This window comes from Stegodyphus dumicola, chromosome 7 (genome assembly GCF_044657685.1).
Source record: "Stegodyphus dumicola isolate Sdum_Otavi_A_Nest chromosome 7, ASM4465768v1".
NCBI lineage: Eukaryota > Metazoa > Arthropoda > Arachnida > Araneae > Eresidae > Stegodyphus > Stegodyphus dumicola.
Genome location: NC_140774.1, coordinates 79,407,398 through 79,431,747, shown reverse-complemented (window position 1 = coordinate 79,431,747; position 24,350 = coordinate 79,407,398). Strand labels below are relative to the sequence as shown.

At 34.4% G+C, this 24,350-nt stretch overlaps 1 protein-coding gene across 1 annotated transcript in view; it reads right to left on the bottom strand.

Moving 5' to 3' along the window:
- LOC118185364 (metalloprotease TIKI1-like) overlaps positions 1-24,350 on the bottom strand; it is a 182,656-nt gene that overhangs the window by 75,977 nt on the left and 82,329 nt on the right. The window contains exons 7-8 of the mRNA XM_035355205.2: positions 18,542-18,710; positions 12,279-12,369 (exon numbers count right to left, since the gene is read on the bottom strand). Of these exons, the coding sequence (XP_035211096.1) occupies positions 12,279-12,369; positions 18,542-18,710 (260 nt within the window). The remainder of the gene's footprint in view (positions 1-12,278; positions 12,370-18,541; positions 18,711-24,350) is intronic.

Here is a 24,350-nt window from a genome sequence, read left to right as displayed (position 1 = left end):
AATTTTTGAATTGTAAGTTTTCCTTGATCTGGTAAAATTTAAATAATCCAAAACGCCTAATAGACGTGAAGCGAATTATTACTATGCCTGAAAGTAACTACAGAGTCAGATAAAGGTTTACACCTTTTTACTCTCGCGCTAAAAAATAAGCAACAAACGCTAAAAGAAAAGTTACGAATGTAAAAAGAATAATTAAAACAATTTACATATGAGATAGAGGTCGCATCGCTGAATGCAAACAGACAAACAAAATTGGCATAAAACGCAATCCCACAGTCACACCGCAACGCCTTAAAAAGGGACATGCCGGACCTATGTGTCAGTTCAGAAGCAGCGATAGCTTCGTATAATCCGAGATATCCAAAACGGAAAGCATGACCCGAAGACACCATTTGCACAATGAAATGCTTTGCAGAACTGTCGGGATAGTGCAAGGCAATCCACTGTTGCGAGAGAGCTAAATCTGTATCGTACTGTCATGAGTAGGCTATGAAATCGTTACCAAAGGGATCAAAATCGCTTTAAAAGACAAGGGTCTGGACGCCGGATGATTACCACAACGGCAGAGGATCGCTTCCTGTTGCTATGTGCAAGACGTCGCAGATCACTAACAGCAGGACAGCTGGCGTCGCATCTTTGTGCTTCTGCGCGACGGCCCATTTACCTCGAAAATATGTTGCATTGACTGCATGAAGGTGGACTGCACGCCCGAAGATCTGTGTTTTTTCTTCCTTTGTCTCCATCGCATGTCACAGCGTGGTTGAATTGAACTCAGGAACAATCGCAAATGGACATCACAGCAGTGGAGCCACGTACGTTTTACGAATGATTCTCCAGAATCCAGAATCATTCCTGAAAGGCAATGATATGGCGAGAGCCAGGGACACGCTATCAGGCGCCAAATATCATCGAAAGAGATCATTACAAAGAAAGAGGCTTGTTTGTATGGGTTGGGACAGCAACGAACGGTCGCACCGATCTCTAGTGGTTCCACTACCGCTGTCCGATATCGCGACGAAATTCTACACTCTCTTGTGCGTCTTTTTACCGCTGCAATGGGTACCGACGCGACATTTATGGATGATAACGCCCACATACAGCTCGAGTGTTGCGGAGTTATTTGGAGAGTGAAATCATTCTACATCTGTCGTGGCCTGCTAGATCTAGATCACCGCGCCTGAATCCCATACATAACGTGTGGATGACGGATAGCAAGTCGCAGTATGCGGCCAGATATCTTCACGAGCTTCGACATGCATTACTACAGGAATCGGCGCTACTGCCGAAACAAGCGATCAAAGACACTATTGTCAAGCATACATTTCCGCTAGAGGGCATCATACCCGGTATTAATGTGATATTTCTATTGCATATTCTTCCAAACCATTTGGTCTTTCATGATGTGGTTGTCGTTATACATGTGTTTTTGTGTGTCTTTGCTTTATTGTTTGCTGTGTGGTCAGATAAAGCCCCACCAACCTCTTGGATCAATTTCATGCATTTCCATTAAATAATTTTTGTTTTATTCCGCGTTTTGCCTTTGTTGCTTATTTTTCGAATAGGAGTGTATTTAAACAGAACTTAGAACATCAATGCACGTTCTAACAAAATCAGCCACAGCTCGTGATGATGCAACTAAAGGCAACTAATTTCACTTTTAACTAATTTCATGCAATTAAATTTCAATTTAAAACATAGTATATTACTCAGAAACTACACAAAAGAATTTACTAACAAGCATATCAAAGTCAAATGTCGGCAGCGATAACGCAAAGCCGAATAATTATAACTTATCAGAGCTGGCAAGAACGTAGCTTGCCCGCGTTGGCCAGAAACACGCTGTCTATAATCTCAATACCTCGGTTTAAATACTAGCTAACTGATTTGTATTTTGGTGAAGAAACAAAAGGGAGAAATTATAAATAACTGGTTAATTTAAATAATAACAGCTAACCAAGCTGTAATCTTAGACATTATTAATTAAATTAAAATTTGATTCAGAAAGCCGCTGTAGATCGCACATTGTATAGTTTCTTAGCTGTAGCTCTACCAGTTGTAGATTCAAACAAGATACAAACTTGCTTTTTTATCTTTACTATTCAATTTGTATCTGTGGATTTCTTTGGCGCTGTTGAAAATTCATCTGACATCTCATCTGAAAAAAGTCCTCTTATTTGTGGACAACATAACAACCTTCTCAAGCAAACTTAAAATAAACTGAATGAGATCACAATATCAACAGAGTTTGTCTTAAATCTTCGCTTCCCCTGACTTATTACTTAAGGAAAACCAAAGCACACAGATCTTTGCCGGCAAGCTAGTACAGACAGCAGAAACATGAAGTAAACAGCCAGCCTAAGCTGCCAGACGCTTTACCCTAAAATTCGAAACTCGACACAAGCGCCGGGACAAGGGTGAACGATTAGAAGAATAACCAAAGTCGCGAAATTTGAGGAATTTATTAAAAAATCTTTAAAAAACATTTTTCGTTACTTTATATGCATACAAAGCTCAAACATATTTAAGTACCAAAAGATAAATTATTATAACAACTTGAAGCTAATAGTCTCTTTACGAAAATCAGTTTAAAATTTTATCTATGCAGTTGGGGAACTTAATACTGCAAGAAACGAAAGTAAATAAAATTTCGCGATCCAAAACATTAATATGTAATGTTGCAGGCTTAATAGAGCGGGGTTAATCTAATATCGAATACCAGCGAATGGTTTTACTGCATGAGTGGTTTCGTTATTTTCTTCACTTGAAACATAAATAGTAGCCTCTTTCGCTTAGTCTTTACGAATGTATCCGTCCGCTTAGGCCTTCGTATGTTTATTTGTCCTGTTGAATTAAATAAAAAAACATAAGACAAGGCTTATCTCTTTCTCTACGGAAAGTAAGAGAAAAGATTCCTGAAAAATTCAAAAATTCGAAAGAGCATTATATCAACAAAATATAAGGAGAAACTAAAAAGAAAGGGTAATAAATCAGACTAAAAATCAATTAATAAAATAATCAAGTTTTTAGAAAATTATTTCCTCGATGTAGGAATGAAAGAAATAATATATATTTTAATATCCCAATTAAAATGAAGTTATAAAAATTATACGAGATAACTTTCGATTATTAGCTTCTGTAACTGGTGAAAAATTAATGTCACTGGATTCTTTTTTTAAAGTATTTTAAAGGTTAGGTTAGGTTGAGTTTGGCAAAGCACAAAAGAACTATTTGCGTAAGGAGAGGTATTTTGCTTAAAACTTAGCTTTTAAATATCCAAATGATATAAATGCTTCACGTACTCCATCGGAAATATCTAGGTTTAGAAACTACACTATTCCGATAATTCTAGTCGCTAAAACAAAATCAGATGTTTTATAGATAATTTAAGAATACACTTTAGTGAAATAGAAAAATTTAATAATAATAATAAATCTGAAAGAATTCAGATTTTAACGGTCGCCCAAAAGGATGCTTTTTTAAAATTCACCACAGTTTATCAGTAGAAGTTATAAGCAGAGATGGTCTAGATAGAATAGTGAAACATGTTATAGGTTACTAGAGGAATATATATATAGACTAATATGGGAACGTTACATAGTTTCTGCATGTTTAAAACATGAAAATGTATAATATAATTCGATAAAAAATATTCAATACGAAATGCGATAAATTTAAAATTTTTAAATTCGATAAATTTATTTAAAGCGAATTAGATAAAAATATTTAATGCAAATAATTTAATGAAAAATGAAAATAAATGACATAATTTAATAAAAATATTAATAATAATTATTTAACATAAATTGATAAAAAGTATTAGAAATTTAATTTGATTGTCTTAAACAAAAATGCATTTAATTAGATATATTATGAATTAAATAAATTTTTATTTAAATCAATCAGATTAAAAAGTAAAAAAAAAAAAAAAAAAAAATTCTTAAGCTGTAGCTATTGCTTTTAAATAGCTAATTTTAATCCATAACAGAAAGATTATGTTTGCAAAACAAACATCTTACACTTTGCCGTATGGCCACATACTCGTAATAATCCTTTTGGGCTAAAAAAGTGCAAGATCTTTTAACTTGAAAAAACTTTCATACATCACTATTTTTTATATAGAACATAAATTAAATAATCAAATAGATTTTAGGGAAAAAAAAATGATCATTGTCGATTTTATTTCGTTAAAAGAAACAAAAATTAAATTTAAAAAAAAAATGACTATTAATGCAGTACTTTTAATATTACTTGAATATTTTCAGCTATTTATCAAAAAGGTCATTTGTAATGTTTTCATTTAATAATTATAAATTATTACACGTATTAATTTTATAAATACATAAAAGATATGATTATAAATATTATAAAAGTTAGAAGTGGTATGATTTATTGTAGCTACTAACGTTTTTGAATGTAAAAATATATAGCTAGAATTAATTTGATGGTATACAAAGGGCGTATTTATCTCTTAGCCTCAGGTGAACTAAGTATCCACGGCTCTGCTCGACATTACTTATAATTAAAAATATTTTTTTTATTCTGGCGGAAAGTAGAAGTATAGAACAGCCAAAATTATGTTTTCAATAATGCGTACTAGCAATGCTTAGTTTATCTGCCCTATAGTGAAGTATTAGGCGTTATGTGCTTAATAATGTCACTACCCCATAAGCTCTTAAATGCATAGAGCTTTTTTTTTGGGGGGGGAAGGGGTGTGTGCTCGAAGAATCGTAGAATTTTCGATTCCGATTTCCTAAACAATCGAACGTCCACTATAATACATATGCATAAGACCAATTAACTCTGATCTTTTTCCATAACTGAACCATTGGGAAGAAATCGTCTACACATATCTTTCAAGCATCTGAGTAGTCCAGCAACATCAAAAATGGCTTCTTCAATGGCTTCGATATTATTTAGGCGAGATTTTATAGTTCCTTTTTTTTTTTTTTTTTTTTTTTTTCTCCCTAGTGCTCTCCATTTTGTTCCTTATTTTCCGGTGCACGTCTTTCCGTTTCCCTTTTTTCCCGGGTGACTTTTTGTTCTCGCACCGGTCCATATAGATGGTAGTAGGTCACAAATATGATACTGTGAATGACTATTCGATGCAAATAAGCCTAATAATAAATTGTCTTTATTTTATACCTAGCTAGCTGAATCTTTTCATCCAACTATATAACAAACAATTCAAATTTTTCACCTTCAATGAAAATCAAAGTTCTGGATTTATTACAATTCTAAAACATAATGAACTAAGATTGGCCAAATAATTACAGAAACGTATGCAATATTTGAACATTAAATTCTCACCCTTGTCTCTTAAAACTTTTTTTGCAGTGCCAAAGAATTAGGATAATTATACATGTGGTTTACCATGGTCATAACAGAGCAGAATTTTCCTTTTTTTTTTTTTTTTTTTTTTTTTTTTTTTTGGTATGTGCGTGTGTGTGTGTAAAAATATGTGCAAGATAATATGACTTTCTCTGGAGGTTAAACCAGGAAAAGATTTTCGATTGCATTCAAAAAGTTCAATTTCCTTTCCGCTTCTTCCTCGATTCTGTCGGAAAATATCTATTCCCTTCAGGGGTTTCGTCAATAGCGGTTTGTAGCATTCTGCGCTGGCAAATGATTCTCCCGCCCGCTGCAGAGGGTGGGAAAGAGGGTGGAGTAAAGATTTGAAGGCAGCGGTCGAAGTGGGTCGCTAATGGGGGACAGAAACGGAAGTGTGAAATTTCTTTTTCCAGCCATTCGTCACTCTGTAACGAGGTGCTACTCTCACTGTCGCCCCGCACTGATAATTGCTCAAACTGTTATCCTGTTTACCTTTACAGCCTGAGGGAATATTGACACATCCCGATATTTTCTTATCGAATTTCGAAGGCTTTATATCTAGAGACAGCTGCGGCCTTGTTATGCAGGCCTGTCAATAATTAACAGCTGAACTTATTATTTGAAATAAAAATATAGAGGCCCACAAAAAGCAGCCAGAAATGACAGTTATGAAAATAACAAAAGGAAATATGGCATCTGCAAAATTTTAGGAAGAAACTAATATATGAGAAAGGGAATTTTATCATTGTCAGTATTGGTAACGATTTTCAAGAAACTTCTGTCACTTTCGATGGAGTAAGGCAACAAAGCCTTGCTCAGAATGTGTTTGTTTGTTGAAGAAAATAAAACTCATTCCCCGACTCCCTTAAAATGACAGAGGTTTCTGTTAAAAACAGTGCAGTCGAGTGCTGATTTTTATCTAATTTTATAACTTTGTCACCGTTTAGCATTTTCCATACATACCTTTTAATGCTAGACACGTTTCATAATAAATTATTTGACGACATCTGCAACTGTGAGAATAATATTTATTAACATCTTTTCCTCCCATTACTTACTTAACACCCAGGTTTAAGGGTGCCGTCATTTGAAAGGATATACGATCTTTAATTATCTTTCGAATTGCGACTGCCTTAATAAATAGAGTAACATAAGAGCGATAAATGCTCTTCTTAATAGCTTAAATATTAATTTTATTTTTAATAATCTAGCTAATTGATATATTTTGAAAGATATCCAATCGATAATAATGTCATTCGAAGAGTTATTACAAGCAATAAATGATATTTTTAACATCATATAATAAATATCGAAGAAAAGAAAACTTTGTTTAAAAACTTATATATAACTTATGTATTTACATGATTATGAAAACTTTAATCATATTTTGAATCAGGATGAAATCTGTGTATGTTTGACTAATTCGGCCATCGAAAGTGTTTTAGTTATTTAAATTTTTTTCCCTAAGGGACCAGTATAAAAATTTAAGTTTTATGTATTTTTGTCAAAAGTTATCACGTAATTAAAATTACCGTAGAACTATTTAGTCCTACAAGTTTTTTTTAAACACCTAATGTATTCGTAGTAATATAAAATTCGATTTATTATTCCGAATATAATTTCTCTCAACTCAGCGTACAATTTTGCTCAGCTCTGCTCGCAGATGCAACTAAATGCAATAGATAATACAAGATATTTAATCATTCTCCTCGGGTTGTTTAGTTTGACCACAAATAGAACGTTTTAGAAAAAGTGTTCTCTCCCCCCTTTGAAGAAATTCTTTCCTAAATACCGCTTATTGAATGCATCGCGAATGAAATTTGAGTTAAAAACAAATAGAATGGCCGAACGTAAGGAGTACATTTTTTGGATTAACTTCAAATGGGCTTAAAGTCAATTTGACAGATAAATAGTTTATTCATGACAAATAGTTTACACCATGTCATAATTGGTTCATGACGCATAAATTTTATTTTTATTCGAATTTATTCGGAAATATTTTAAAGTAATGACATATTAAACTTCCACTAAGTATAGAATTTAACATTTCTGTAATTCAGAAATTACTCGAAAAAGCGTGTCCTTAATTTCATTTCCGAACCTTAGATTAGTGGTTTTTCAAGAATCAGAAAAAGTTCCCAGCTGTATGGAAACAAGTATTTTAATTCCCCTTCAATAGCTGTACCTCTTTGTTTTTCGAATCATGAACTTATCAGTTGTTTTGAATAGCAATATCATTCCTACATATGAAAGAAGTTGATGCCAGAACACATGCCTGTTTTAAAGAAGTGATCTCTAAGACTACTTTTTATGATGAATCGAAACCTCATTAACTTGGAAACATATTATAATTGCTTTAAAGATTGGTATATTCAACAGCAGTTTCAAAAGAATTATTTTATTTGTAATTGAGATTCTAAAAAGTTATAAGAAATGTATAAGATATACGCTAGCGGCAAACTCTTCTCAAACAAGTTTCACGAGAACCAAGATGCCATCAACTGAAAAGAAGCTTTGTAAAGTAATGTGGGTGGGGTCAGGCCACCAACATCGAAAGCCTATAAATGTGCCATCCAGAATATTGCTATCAGGGGCCCAATCTTTTGTGTCCCGTGCCCTCGCTCTGACAGGCTGGCACTCATAGAGGCCTAACTGGGGAAATGCGCCGCACACTTTTGTAATGCAGTTAGCTATTATCTGTTACTTGAGTGAATATCTTAGCAGGTATTTCAGTGCTTTTGAACAGCCCTATGAGAGAACTTCTCGTAAACTTTAGCAATTAGCATAATAAAGGCGCCTTTTTTAAAAAAAATTTTTCAGAATGGTCGTCAATCGACGTCGAAGTTTATATTTTCAATCTCAAGAAAACTATTCCATGTTTCCTTGAGTAACACCCCCCCCCCCCAAAAATACAGAAGGAAAAAAAATCTTTTTAACTTGAAATTTTTTTTTTTTTTTTTTTTTTTTTTTTTTTTTTTTTTTACATATGAATGTTTTATGTATTAAGTCAACAAACTATCTAAGTTAAACTCAGCACATAAAAACAGATAACTAAAAAATATAATACACGATACATAAAATAAATATACCGCTGATTGCATGTGTGTTAATAGTATACATATGTAGATAAGTAAGTCATCGTATAAATATATTTATTTAATGCGTATGTAACTTACATATACACATATTTTTATATATTCCTGATCATTTCAGCTGTCATTTAAATTTCAGCTTAAAACTTCATTTTTATCAAAGGTAATTTAACAGCTTTTTAACGGAATCCACGACAGAATGTTAAGTGACTGCATCAAAATATCGATAGTTTTTAAAGGCGTTTTAAACTTGAAGGTTCTCACCCCACCTCATGTCATCTCTTTCTTTTGTTCCTCTAAATAATGTAATTCGATCAGGGTTCAAATCCTGGCTAACAAGTTGGCTACATAGGCGTTTCGTGGTTTTTCCTAAGTGTAACTTTCCTCATTCAAAAAGTAATCCACGAAAGGCATATCTTCATTTACACTCATGTCCATAAATTAAGGATAATTCGGAGTCACGCGGAAATCGAACTCTAAAATAAATTTATCACATGTAAAATCACTACACACATCTTCAAGAATCATATCCAAATTTCAGGAAGTAACCAGATAACACAGGCGGTACGTCACAATGACGAGAATGTAAGAGAGTGATATATAAGGAAGACAGGCAAAGAAGTAAAATTGTTCACAAGCGCTTTATAAGCATTTCAGTGCAATAACCGAATAGTTATGACACAAAGTACACATTTGGATGATTTTTTACGTAATAGAATTATCGGCCGTCTGGAATGTGGGCGTTGGAAGTATCAGACGAACTTGGAATTGCCCAGAGTGTCATCTCCAGGCTTTGGTAACAATTCCAAGATGATGGTAATGTGAGTAGACGTTACAGCACAGGTCGCCCCAGAGTTACAACGCCGAATGAGGACCGGTATTTGGCAGTTACTGCCAAAAGAAACAGGCGGAGCATAGCCTCAGACCTGTCTCGTCAGCTCTCTTCAGCCACTGGTACGACAATTTCAAAGCAGACCGTGTACAGATGCTTAGGGCAGATTGGTGTATATGCTCGTAGACCTGTCAGATGCGTTCCACTTACTGCAACTCATTGTCCCCTGCGGTTAGCCTGGAGTAGAGAGCATGCATTGTGGACACCGCAACAGTGGGCTTGTGTGATGCTTTCCGACGAGTCCAGGTTTAGCTTGCAGTCTGATTCTCGCCGGACTTTCATATGGAAAGCTCCAGGTACCCGTTACCACCAAGAAAACATCATTGAACGACCCCGTTACGGTGGTGCAGGAGTGCTCGTTTGGGGTGGAATTATTATGGGTTCCAGAACTCACCTGCATGTTCAAATTGGAACCATGACAAGCCAAATCTATTGGGACGTCATTCTGGAACAACATGTACGTTTGTTTCGGGGCGCCGTGGGCGCACAATTTGTGTTTATGGACGACGACGCCTGTCCTCACCGTGCAAACATCGTAAGCGAATGCCTTCAATCGGAGGATATCACCCGTATGGACTGGACAGCATTCTCACCGGACTTGAATCCACTAGAGCATATGTGGGACATGCCTGGCCGACGAGTTGCAGCCCGTCAACCTCCTCCTACATGTCTACCGGAACTTCGGAGAGCATTGCTTTTGAGTGGTGTAATTTGATACTCAGCATGCCTAGGCGTTGTACGGACTACATTGCATCGTCTGGGAGACATACAATGTATTAACAATCATACCAGCCATGTAATACTGGTTTTTTGTAAATAGGGTTTTTTTGTAATTTGCTTCAGAGAGAAAAAATCGCTAATTTTTTTTGTAATAGCATATAGCATCTTTTTTTTATCTTTACCTTTTGTTTAATAAATAAGCTTTACAAATGAGTCAAATTTGTTTTGCTTCTAACTCTTCCTTTGCCTGATTTTGTATTATCCTTAATTTATGGACACGAGTGTAGATAGATAGCCTTCATGCGCTTCGCCTTAATAAACCAACTTAACATTTTTCTTTCCATTTTAGACGCGCTGTCTCTATATTTGGCATTATTTACATGTAGTTTAGAGAATAACGACGTGATATCAAAATTTGAATCATATTTAATAGCGTTATAACAGCAGAGTATTTTATTTGCTTTTCTATAAATTAATCTAAGAAAAGTTATTTTATAAAGCTATTTAAAAAATGTATTAAAATGAATATTTTTTGGGGGGGATTGGGTGGATAAATATGAAATAAATGCAAATTTATTTATTTTAATATTAACACATTTATACAGCACTTTACATATCAATATTTTACTTCGCACTTTAAAGATAATTTAATACATAGGTACCTCGAAAGATATGCATAATGTTATCTTGAAATGAATCGATTATTTTTCTAAAATTAGCGATAAGAATTTAAGGTTTAATTTCGTCTGATTTTAAAATTCCTTTCCTTACAACTACAGTCACATAGGTTTCGCGACAGCAGAGTTCTATTTCATTTTAAATCATTTACATAAGCTATTTATTCACTTTAAATCATTTGTATAAGTTTGCAGAAATTATTTCTACTCAAAATGCCTAGTTAAATATGTTATTTCGTAGTTACTTAGATATATAGGTCATTCTACTAAAAGGGTGCTCACGGAATTAAATTTTGTGTTATAAAAATAATTTCCGCAATATAGTTACACATGTTTTTTTCTATTAAAAATATAATTTTTTCCTCTGTATTCTTCTAAAGCGCTCATTCATATCACGCTTTCAGCGATTTATTTGTACTCTGGGGATAAAACGGAACTATAGTATTATTTAATATTTGTCGAAACAAAATTGGAAAAATTTCTCAAAATTTCACATTACAATTGAACACTTCGAAGAATATACCATTAAGTTAAAAAGAAATTTTAAGAAATTTAAAATTATAAAAATTAATGAAATTATAGTCAGATCTTGGCATGCAGACTTCAGTTTAACAACTAAAACAGTTTTAAACTAAGTAGTTGTAAAAAATTACGACAGGCCTACAGATTTAAGAACTGATTCGCCCCAAAACTTAAAGAACATAAAATCTTTTAGTTAAAGTGAGCGGTTCAAAATGGTAGGAAAAATACTTGCTCTGATGTTATTTAAACGTAAATGAACGGCACATGGAAATTTCAGCATTTATTAAATAAAGAAAAGATTTAATGATTCAAGGCGTAGCTGTGTATTTATTTCACTGAATCACTTGTGTACGAGGCATAACGCAAAATATATCCCTCAAGTGCAATACTTTTTATTTTGCAGAACACCAAACCTAAACAATGAAAACAGTAAAACTCCTCTCGGAGTTTTCTTTGAGGTGTTCAGTAAAGAGTTTTCATTGAAATTTTTATATTTTTGACCGGAAATATTTTATAAATACATGATATTTATATTGCGTTTTAAATTAGGCAACTCTAGATTACGAGCGCTCATTTCGCAGAAATATTAGATTTAGAACTGCCTTAATTACAAAATCTTTCCGCTGCCTTTATTCAGCTACTCATTTAAGCTTCTTAACAACAGATTATCGTAAGAAAACAAAACTGAAATAAAAAGAGGTTACAGAGGAAAGATAAAATTTTATTTATTCATTTTTTGGAGGTTAATTTAATATGATATAGTAATCTCAATTCTGATGAACAATTTTTGTTCATAAAACTTCACAACTGCAATCGTTAAGTTTTGAAATCTTTGCCCATATTACCCCCTTCCAGAAGATATCAACCTCTAATATAAAGAAGCAGTAAATCAATGTTTAGCTTGAGAACCTGCAATTTTCATGCGAATCAAGATATTCATCAACTGTTGCTATAGTAAAGAATCCTACAAGAAGCGTTCCTTCTAACAATGAATAAATTTGAAGTTATGCTCCCAAGCATTTTATTGATTTTTGTAAGATTCATTACCTTTTGATTTTGGCGTCGGGAGCTACCTTGTCCACCTGGTATCCGCCTTCCTGGAGGTAATCCAGTACGCTTCTATTCCCCAGAAAGTGACCTAGGAGAAGAAAATGATGCTTGAAACATAATAGGTTAGGTTGAGATTTTAATCCAACGCGATGAGAAATCTTAATTTGCAGTACAGATGGAGGTTTAAGCAAATGAGAAATTAAGTTTAATTACACAGTACTATCCCATGCTAAGTTTTTCTTGATGAATAATTAAACTAATGAAGATTATTGTACAATGCCATTCATTATATCTTTAATAAAAAATCTGATGGGGACACCACATGACTTCCTTCTATGGCCTATTAAATTATACTCACTTTTTTTCCTTCTTTTTTCCCTCTGCACTTCATTTAAACTTATTTCTTGAATTATTCTAACTTAATTAACCGATGGCTCCAGGCACGCAGAAAATGACACAAAAATTTTTTGAAATTTTGAAACTAAATATCCCGGTCAATTTTTGTCGTACGGAAATCAAATCTCTTTTAATTTTCATTTTTCATAATGCGCATAAAATTCCCAAATACAAGTATAGATACTAGGAAATGGCATTAAACGTAATATTTTGTTATTTGTCGAAAATTAATTTATTTTTAAATTTGACATTGACAAAACATGAATATTTTTGTCACTTAGAACACTTCTGTAACTGGACGTATATGTCTACGACCAACGATTGCGAAAATAAAGGCCGGTTAAGGACTTTTAAGCCAGGCAAGAATTGGGGGGGGGGCTATAAATACATACATACTTTTAGTACTGCCGATTGCAATAAGAGAGGGAGGTGCACAACTACATGTTATAACAGTCCCATTTATAAAATGTTCCAAACATATTCATTATCTTTCCAGAGACGTTCCACTTACTGTAAAAACGTTGGGATCGGTGCATACAAGCGCAAGAAGATGACTTTAAAGAAAAGGAAGACCAGATTTAATTTATATTTATTTTTAAAATTTATTGTAGAGGATGCTTAACAACTTAATTAAAATTTCTAAAGCTGAAAGCGTTGGAACACGTGCAAAGGAATTACTTTGGAGAGGAGGAAGAGTGGTTTCGATTCGGGTAAATTTTCAAAATTTGGTTGACCTTCTTTTTGTTCGGCATAGTACATACACTCTCTGATTTCATAAAAACATTGCTCCAAACTGTGAATATCGAAATTAAGTGAGATGTAAGAAAATTTTTTATAAGGTAATCACCATTTCCTACTTACACAAAAAAATGACCAGTAATGCTCTAGTGTTAAAATTGAATTTCATTTTATTTATCCATCATGAAATATTATTATTTTCGTTTTTGCTTATTTCTGCGTATGTATGTAAGCGCACGCGAACACTCACAGTTTTTTTTTTTTTTTTCCAGTCTTTTCAAACTTGATGATCTGCACTTTTCTATTCGGAAACGCTCCGTGACGCAAACAAGCACCGTAAGTCGCGTGCCCATTTCAAGAAAGATAAAATTCCGTCTTGATTGAGGCGTCGGCATTTTCTGCTCTGTTATTAAGCATAACAACAAAAGTACCGCTAAACGCAACCCTTCATTAGAACAAGGAGCAGAAAAAAAAAATTCTTTTGATCGATAGCCTCGTACTCGGCGGCCTCAGATCGACGGGAATAGATTTCTTTTCCTTTTTATCGGATGCGCAGAGTGGCAACAATGATGGCTGAAGACGATTATGAGAACAAGCCAAGCTCTGTTCTTTTTCCGCCGGCTCCTTCGGTATTGCACAAAAGAGTCATTCAGCAACATATGTAACGTCAAATTTAAACTGCTAAATGATAATGTAAAAAATAACAGACATAAATAATACAGTTTAAAGGATATCATTGCATATCTAAAAGAGGTAAAGAGATAGAAGGATAGAAGTACATTTCAGCATGAATATTAATAGTATTTGTTGCGAATGTAAGATTTATTATCCTGTGTTCTTAACTGCTCATTTAATCAGTTTGAAGCCGAAATCCTTTCGGTTTTACTACCTAAAAATGGTTAGGTAAAATTGAGTTCAGTGACAAACTATCAATGAACCAATGAGGTCAGGCTACTTTTTAATACTTTCCAGTTAAACGTTACATATAAAAATGTAGAAAGGAACTTAATTTTATCTCTTTTGAGAATCTGTTGTGTTCGAATGCGGTCGGATTTGCGCGTGTTGGACAAATCTGGATTGCGTCGATTAACATGAAGGCAGGTTCCATCGCTGCCATTATATGCGCTAGTCGCAAGAAATTTAAATTATCTCGTAGCTCTTACAAATGATAGTATTTTAACTGTTATTACCATATTTTAGTTTGTTTTCATGAAAATGTTCTTATGACACGTCAAAGAGTTCGTAATGCAGTGTACTGAAGCAGTAATTCCGGCTTTAAGCCATGATAAATCGATTGCGACCTTCATGAGATAGTAAATACAGCATGTGCAAAAAAGCTCAGTTTAGGTTAATGCAGCTGCTCAGTCGTTAGTATTACGATGATATGATCTCAGCATGTTTTCCATTATACAATAAGCATAATATTATTTTGCATTAACCAGTGATTTATAATTTCAGCTTTTACTATAACTTTTCCTTTTCGTTTCTTCACCCGAAATACAAATGAATTAAAGGGCATTTAAGCTGAGGTTTTTTGATTGTAAAACAGAGTGTATTTCTGCCTCTCGATACTATTTTACTTTAGTTTTGACAAAAGCCATATCGGTTAAGTTGTAATTATTCGGCTTTGCGTTACATGCTGCCGACATTCAAATTGTTACGCCGGTTAGAGTTTTGAGGCAACTTCGATTTAAATTTAATTGTGTAGTCTTTGAATCCAAGTCTAAGTTTTTAATTAAAATTTGACTGTTACTTTAGTTCATCGCCAGACGTGATGGTTGATTTCTGTGAGCACGAGAAGTGTATTTATTTTCTAAGTTCTGTTAAGTAAAAATGTTGTTTTAAACTTTTTCAATTCTGTGTAGTTGTTTCAGACAGGAGATAATTCGCTTAATGTCTGTTAGGGCTTGAAATTAATTCATGTTCCTAAGGAAAACCAACTCTATAATAACTTTCGTAGCGTATATTTTCAGGCGGAGCAAAAAAATTAACACGTAAGATGGATTTACTTTAGATATTTCCTTTACCAAAAATGAAACCTACCTGATATTCTAAAAGAGAATTTTATTCTCTTATGTTAGAAAAATTTCGCAAGAAATTCTTGAAGGGCATACTGTTTGAACTGTAAAAATCATTATCTAGTCATCTTCAAAGTGAAATCCATAGGAATATACAGAGTTGCTCTAGCTTCCCTAAAGTTCTTGAAAACACTAACAGAATACCTGTTTCGATATTTTATAAACTTTTATAAACCGGTCGGCGCATCATTTTGAGTAGTTTCAATAGCTTAAAAACATCGATTTCATTGAATTACTTTGATAAGTGAGAACATCGGAGACAAAGAATGAGAAATGTGACATATAATGTGGTCATGACATGGTAGAGCAAAGAAACCTGCGATCATTTCCTAAAGCAATTAATAATACCCGAACTGAGAATAAAAGGTTTGTACTATTTTGCAAACCTTCTTTTCTACGTAAAGCAAATATATTTTAAAAATTTGTTTATTTATTATGACTTATTTAATATCAGTATGATTACCTTTAAAGCATCTTTAAAGCTGTTTGCTTCCTTTTCTCTCAAGATGCTTTGTGACACGAAGTTTTCGCCTTGCGTTATTTCCTCCGCGACATTTTCCTCCACGATGTTTTCGTCTGTAACCTATTTGAGGCATTGAACTGAGCGAAAAACCTCAGCAAACTATGATTTTCCAGGTATTTCTAATTGAACCCTCCACTTCTTTGACACGATTTTCTCAAACTGATAGTCTATCATTTAATTAATTTCTTTCAATATTCAGTTTTTTCGACAGTTATATTTCCATAAATATTGTATTCTTATCAAAGTCTTTTAAAACTTTAGTTTAAAGTCGCTTACTCGTATCTCTCAGGGGACATTCTTTTTCATTTTTTAGGCAGTTTAACTGCAAATTAAGCTTAAAGTAAAACTCGGAGGACAATAATTGAGTTAACACACGCTTACTAAATGACAAAGGAATAAAGCATCACCCAAACGTCTTCGATCAACAGAATCCAGCGTTTATTTTGTCCCTCCTAGTGATCCGACATTAATATCCGGTTCAAATAATAAATAACTTTTGATAGTTTTGCGGACCAGTAAGCGACATATTTTTTTAAATTATTTGTAATAATATGAACAAAAACTAGATATTTGAAACATTCTTTTTCAGAGAAATAAATACAAAATTTATATTTCATATATTTCTACTAAAAGAGATATGATAAAAATCGTCAGACTCTTAAATTTAGTCTATACTGGAAATACTTAGCTTGAAACTCGGCGCTACGATATAGATATATCGTGAAATAAGATTTTAGCTTTTATTGGGACCCCCCCCCCCCGAAAAAAAAAAAAAAAAAAAAAAAAAAAAAAAAAAAAAAAAAAAAAAAAAAAAAGGAAAATCAATCCTAATATAGTCAAGAAGCCAAAACTGAAGGAACACTCACCTTGAAAAACAAATATTAAAAATTCGACTTTGAATCTGTATCAGTTCCGAATGGTATGAATAACTCATAAAATACAAAAGATGGTTTAAATAATATTTTTTATTTTATTTTCAGTTTAAACATAAAGGCAAAATTTGCGCTACAGACGAAATTTCTACAACTTGTGGACATTTTAAATTAATAGAAGAGACAATTAAATTCGAACATCGATAACATCGAACTTGTAATAATTCTAAGATTATTCATTAAATAGAATAAGCTTGCTCATATATTTTGCCAGCGCGCATTTAAAACATCGGCTGTAACGTCAGAATATAATTTTTAAACAAAGCTGACTAAAAATACTAACAGCAAGATGCGATCGACAGAAGCTCTCTCAACTAAAGCTTCGAAACCCTCAACTTAAAATTCTCGTAAAGCTAATTTGCATTCTGGTGAGGAATATGAAAAGGAGAAGTTATAGTAAAGATTTAAAACATAATAACTGGTTAACTAACATGAGATACATTACAAATCTAATAGCCTGACTCCTAATTTAAGCGGTTCCACTAGTGGCCGAGTGTTAAAGACCACTCATAGTTTGTCCCAGAAACCAACCCATGCGCACGATCTGGCTGCAAATTTTTAGTGATTTATCCCATATAAACATAAACAGGCCACTTTTCCCTCCATGAAGGCCCATTAAGCAGATAGCTTCAATATGTTTTGTTATTGTTGTCCATGTAATTCATGAAAGAATGAATGCCAGAGCCAGGATCTCCCACCCCTCTCCCCTACCACCAAGCATGGACGTAGGAAGTAAGCATGGAGGTAGGAAGTCCTTTTTTACCTCCATGCCACCAAGCCACATGAGAGGACTTTCGGCTAGCCATATATTTAGAGTTTCTCCACGCCACAACATTTACAAACATCCATGCGTTCTCCGAGATTCGAAACCGGGCCCTTCGGTACCGCAGTAGGCTTACCTAACCACTACACTGTCTGGGCGACCTCCATGTCTTCTGGCATATTTAAATAATTGGATTCTATCGGAAATGCTAAAGACATGCTGTTTTTTAATAATTTGCGATTTTTCTGTTGAATTTTACATGGAGTTAAGTGCGAAGAAAACGGTGCTTAACGAAGCTAAAAAGCCCCCCCCCCTCCCAAAAAAAAATTCTATGGATGAGTGCAACAGCAGACTTGATAGGTTGCGAGCTCAGCGAGAGCGTAAAAAAAAAAAAAAAAACCTTAACAAATCCTTTTGGGTGACCGCTAAAATCTAAAACCCCTCAGACTTTTTTGGGGGAAAGGGGAATATAAAATCTTTAAAAAAAAATCAGGTCGGAATTGAACAAGCCTTCGCTCAGATGGAGCGCTTCATCTCAATTAAACTCATGACAATATTTGTTTACCACAGCGATTGTCACTATTAGCAGGGCCATGGAGCAGACTTTTTGTTTATTTACATTTGAAAAGAGTCAGCTGATTTTGACACGCTGACTTTCTTCACCACACATATATGAGAAAATTACAGGAAATTTTGGTTGGAAACTTAAAAAATTTAAGGAAGCAATGTGACAGATATATTGTGGCAGAAAACAAATTTATCTGACATAAAATATGGTTCTGGAATGTGTTGTCTTAATTCACTTTAGATTATCTAAGTTATTATCATACCTGCTCCAAAAGCAAAAAAGAAGCTTTCGTCTGGGAACTGCTGGATAAGTTGAACTACCCGATCAGCCATCCTGGCGTTTCTTTTTTCAATGAGTTCACGTCGGAAATACCTGTGCATGTTTTGAGACAGCAGCAGTTCATCGGCCGAACTTCCGTTATTGTCTGATATCTGAAAGAAAATAATAGATCATCGTTTTACCACTGGTCATTGTGCTTTGTTACAATTAAAAAAATCATGCTTCGACTTCGTAATAACTGTTTACGTGATGTTAATGATTGTATACGAGTAAAATGCCTTGGTGATGCCTCAGCCAAGGGGCAAAAAAAGATCGTAGTCAGGCAGTGGGCGTGGAGGTCATCTATAAGTTATTGCAATCAGCAAGATTAACGCAGACTTTGAGGAAGTAAGACACATTAACTAATCACATAACAGATTTATTTTTATTGATTGATTCATAAATGCTTGTAATGAACTTTTAATCGGAACTTCAGGCACTTTTGATCGTGATGTAATTCTTCCAAAAAACACTTCTTCATAGGTGGCTAATTCTAACTCACCTTGGTGTAATTGAATAATCTGAACTACATTTTATGGCAGTGGACAGATTTGCCCTTCTGCTCACTGCCAATAGAATGTCAGTCGTGAAAGCTTCTTCCCTTTGGCGAATGATCATGAAATGCTTTACCATAATTATTGAAACAATCAAACATCTGTTTTACAATTCGCGTATTAATTTTTTTCCACGAAATGTTTGTGTTTAGTGTATTGTTTGTTATAAACTTTCTTACTGAGCCATGCTTTCGTATAATTATATCATTATCATTTTCCCAACTCTGGAAGAGAAAAAAAAAAATGATAAACAGTTTTTGTAAAATTTCTTGTTACAATTTTCATGAACTCTCCTATTCTACTTCAGTCAAATTTTAAAAGAATAACTAAGACTTGTGGATAAACACCATCTGAATTTCAGCTTTAATTAAATTTGGAATTCTAGAAGCTCCGAAGAATGTATATTTATTCTGGGTGTGGTCACAATCTGCTTAGAAATTCTTTAGACAACTGATTCTTATCGTGACCTAATTCAGTAGACAAGTATCTGAACAGAAATATCCTTCACAGCGACCTAGCTACATAGTGATTAATTTGAGGAAGTCCAGAACTGTGCTTTTCGACAATGTATATGTGTGGAGATCCAAAAAACTGTTTAATTTCACAGAACTAATTTAGATCTCTGTTTAATTTGTTTACCCTTTTAAAGTTATTAATGAATTGACCAGATGGCGTCTTACACGTGTTCGAAGTTTTTCGCCAAGTGTAGGAGACTAATAGACGTTAGTTGGTGCCCCCCCCCCAAAAAAAAAAATTAAAAAAGGTGGCAAGAAGAAAAGAAAATTGACAGAAATTTGAAAGAGACTGATTTTCAAGACCCTACTGGACAAGATCATCTCCGTCGTGGAAGGTATCGAGAGTAGATACACTTTCTGAAGAAATGCATTGACAATAGTATGGTTGTTGAAGTTAATTACGTTGGAAAGTGTTAAATAACCAAGCTGTCAATAGGTAAAATTAATCTGCATCAAAATTATTTCTAGGAAATACTGGATCTCCTCACTCATATCCAACTATAAATCTATATCTTGGTAGAAAAAGGACTAATATCTAAAATGACTGAAATTGAAGTTTTTGCAATAGATAAGACAGAATCAAAGATATCGCCACAGAGAAAAAGGTTAATATTCCTCCACTACTGCATTGCAAGTCTGACCTATTCTTAAGGCAGCAATGTTATGTGTAAAAATCAAAAAAGGACATGTTATTATTATTACCAAGTGCATTAAAATGAACAACATAACTGCATTCTCTAAAGTATAAGGAAAGAATTTATAGAGACATTAGGTATTTTGGAAGCATTAAAGACGAAAAATTAACAAATCTTTCGCCGGGAATCGAACTACGGACCTCTGGAATACCGGTCCAGCGTGCAGAACCACTACACCACGAAGGCACGCGAGGAAGGCCGGAGAAATACCTTATATACTCCCCCTTTTAAAGGCCTACTCGGTTTTTAGGGGACCCAATCGCCAAATCCTGGGTCAGGAGAATCCTCATCCAACACCCTTTTATTTCGGGCGCCAGTATAGAGACATTAGGTAAATTGGAGGCAGAAGAGATGAAAAATGAGCAATCGCCTTCGCCGGAAATCGAACCACGGACCTCTGAAATACCGGCCCAGCGTGCAGAACCACTACACCACGAAGGCACGCTAGGAACTTGGGAGAAATGCCTTATAAATTAATCTCTCGAAAGATATTTCCTTGATTCTACATGCTCGATTAAAAATACTGTCAGAGCTAGATAGTTTTTCTTTAAACTCACAAACTGGACACTGCCATCCTTCTACGGAGATAATGAAATATATTAGACAGAACATAACTATTTTTTTTTTTCATTCAAAAGAGCAATATACTGTATTGTATTTTAGTGAAGGGCAAAAAAAAAACAATATAACACATTCCTCTGGAAACAGAAAAAGGTTTTTCAGGTATTGGTACATGAAAATACATAACAATATACGATTACTAGCTTACTTTTCTTTCAATAGCTAAAAAGTAGTAACAAGAATTTGTTGAGTTTTTTTTTAGAATGCTGAGTGTAGTAACAAGTTTTTATTTAAGGATTAACCTGGCGCGTTTACGAAAGCAATTAAGCTCTTACACGCATTAATAAGTCATATATCTTCATTAAATGGTTCATTAAATCTCTTACAACAGCAGATTCCCTGCCTTCGGGAGTTTTCATCTAATCTTTATAGGTTTAATGTTTCCATGTAATTGGGATATGAAATAACAGCAATTTAGGGCTTAAATATAGATAAGAGAGTTGAGATTTAATGACCTTTGTTTATGATATATATATTTATGGATTACAATAGCATGTTGGTTTAAATTAAGCTGTTTTATGTTGGAGAATGTAGGTTAGTGAGGATCTTAATCCTCCAATTTTAATCGCAAGTTATATTCTGTATGGACACAGTTTCTCCCAAGGCAAAGGATGAAGTTGCACAATTTATTTTTTGTACTGGCTTCCAGAAGATAAACACGTGACAGTTAAATCAACACAACGAAAAAGTAAAGCTTTGATTAACACCAAACTGCACATGAAGGTAGGAAATGTATTTATGCAGGAATGAAAATAAGTATTATGTACATTATATACAAAGATGAAAACAACATTTAATTTTCGCGAATCATGACGTCACATTTGGATCATTATAAAATTTATGTTTAAAGTTAAAAATAAACAAAATTTACATTAATTTGGTATGTGACTAATACCCCGGAACTTCACACAAAGTTACAGCGACTGCCTATGTTTCCAATGAAGTGATTAACCCCTGTAGATGCTAGCAATGGTCATTTTTCCACTACAGAAATTTGAAGCTGTATGAGACTGGCTGGAGGAAGTAAACGTAGTGCACAACACGCTCAAAGGCACCCTAATGATTTTCAACATGATTAAGATGGGAGGCCATGAAATCACACTCCAGGTACTCTTTAACGACGTAGGCTCGTTGGCAACGGGCATTAACATTCACAAAGAGGGAATCAGAACTAGCGTAGAGCTTCACAAAGGCGTGTAGGTCTTCTTCCTGTTCTGCGCAGCTGTCACAGAACAATCTATAAAGCTGTGCAACTGGGTGCGATATCTTATTGAAATTCCAGCCCACACCATGATGAAACACCCCTGAATGCGTGATGTTCGATGGTATTAGAGCCTGATTCTGAGTGTCGTGGTATATCTAGACCCTTATGTGCTTATAATCTGATTCCAGGGCAAATCTGTAGTCTTCCATGAACAGGACATTGCGCCAATGTCCATTTGAGATGTTGATGACACCACTTTAATCTTGCCCCTCTGGACTGGACGGTTAATGGAGCACAAACACTTAGTACTCGAGCCTACATTCCCTTCATGTGAAGTCTTTGGTAAACAGTACTGGCAGATGTTGTTTTACCAGGTGACGCTGCAACCATGGATGTAACAGGAGTATTGTGGAGGGCGCTCATCGATTCCGCTTGGCTACTATAGCAATATGCCGATCTTTAGAATGGGTAGTAGCGATTGGTTGACCGGGCACAGGTCAACCAACCGGGTATAGGTAACCGGACACACATTCGAGAAATTACCGAATAATCAACGCCAAGGAAGAGAGCGACATCTTTGATTGATTGCTCTGCTTCAATGCGTCCGAGAGAACGCCAACGCTCACTATTTTCCATTTTTCTTCTTTCAGCCGTAAAAATATGAATATCATCAAAATTATCCTATGAAAGTAATAAACACTTAGTATCAGTATTTAAATGAACCTTTTGAAATCTTTGAGAATATTGACGTCTTCAATGACTGCCTAATTAACATGAGTTCGGACAGTAACATCTGATTGGCTGTAACGTGCGTTATCTGCATACTGCTATCTGCATTCCCAATGATTTTCAGCCACTCAAATTCAACTACGCTTTCGAAACCTGCTAATTTACATTGCATGCTTAACGTTTTTGAGCCAATGTAGATTACAACCCATGCTATAGCATAATGAAAGGAAATCCATGTACATAAGCAAAAAAGTGATGATACTTTAACTCTGTTAGACGCAGTGCAATTCAAGAGATTGTTTAATATCATATAAATAATCTGTTGATCGTAAAATGTTTGTACTTGTTTAGTCATTATGGCAAAGCATTTAAGAGTTATTTTCTTAAAGAAGAGACACCGTCGTAGACGATTTTCTAAGGGAAACTAGGTTGTACTCTCGTTACTCCTGATGAGAAACATGAAAACTTGCAGGCAGCCAATTCATTCGCCAGGATAAAATTTAGTGTGAAATAACAGCAAAAGCATTCTTGTTCACTTGACCATTGGTGAGCTTAATTAAAACAAATTAATATTTCTAAATATACTTAACACACACATTTGTTTTCTTGTGGACGGACATTTTCTTGTTTAACATTGCTCAGGAATGACCAAATCATTGGTCATTTAGCCAGCTCGTCACCAAGAAACGGATATTCGTGAAAAGGTAGATAGACAATTATAAACATCCACGTGTTCTTCAACGTTCGAACTCAGGACCAAAGCTATGGCAGCCAACACCGCTAACCACCATCGCAGCACTTCATATTATTTATAAACTGCAGATTTTATGATAAGATAATAACAGACGCTTCCTTTAGTTTTCTTATAGCTGTGAGGTGCAGAAGTATGGCTGCACATTTTAGAGTATAGCTGAGTGATATTTGGATCACGATGGATATTTTGAACATTGATGTTTTATATTCAGAACCACTACATAATAATACCGGCTCTTTAGGCGGGTTAGTTAGTGTTCATCAATAAAGAAACTTCCATAGAGTGCTGGGATGTATAAGTGCTGACACCTACTATAGCTAAGTTTTTAACTTGGAAATTCAAATTTCACAAATGTGTTCGTAGGCTTTCACAAGCGGAGTTTCCTTTTGCCTCATTAGTTAAGGTAGCAAGCTAAAAGGATTCTTGCAATAGGGTGCTCCATGGCAAGGCTACCGGCATCATTAGTGAGACTGATTTTCTTCAAGTTTTAAGGCATAAAGATGCTAGCAGCTCTATGAAGAACTGCTTTATAATTGACAATGCATGTGGCAAACGCAACGTCACAAACATTTGCATCTGGGGGGGGGGATGCAGAGAGAAAATTCAAGACAAGTAAAAGACCTAATACAGTCAAACCTCTTTTGCATGGTAATTATCAAGGCTGAATGAAAAGTGATGTAT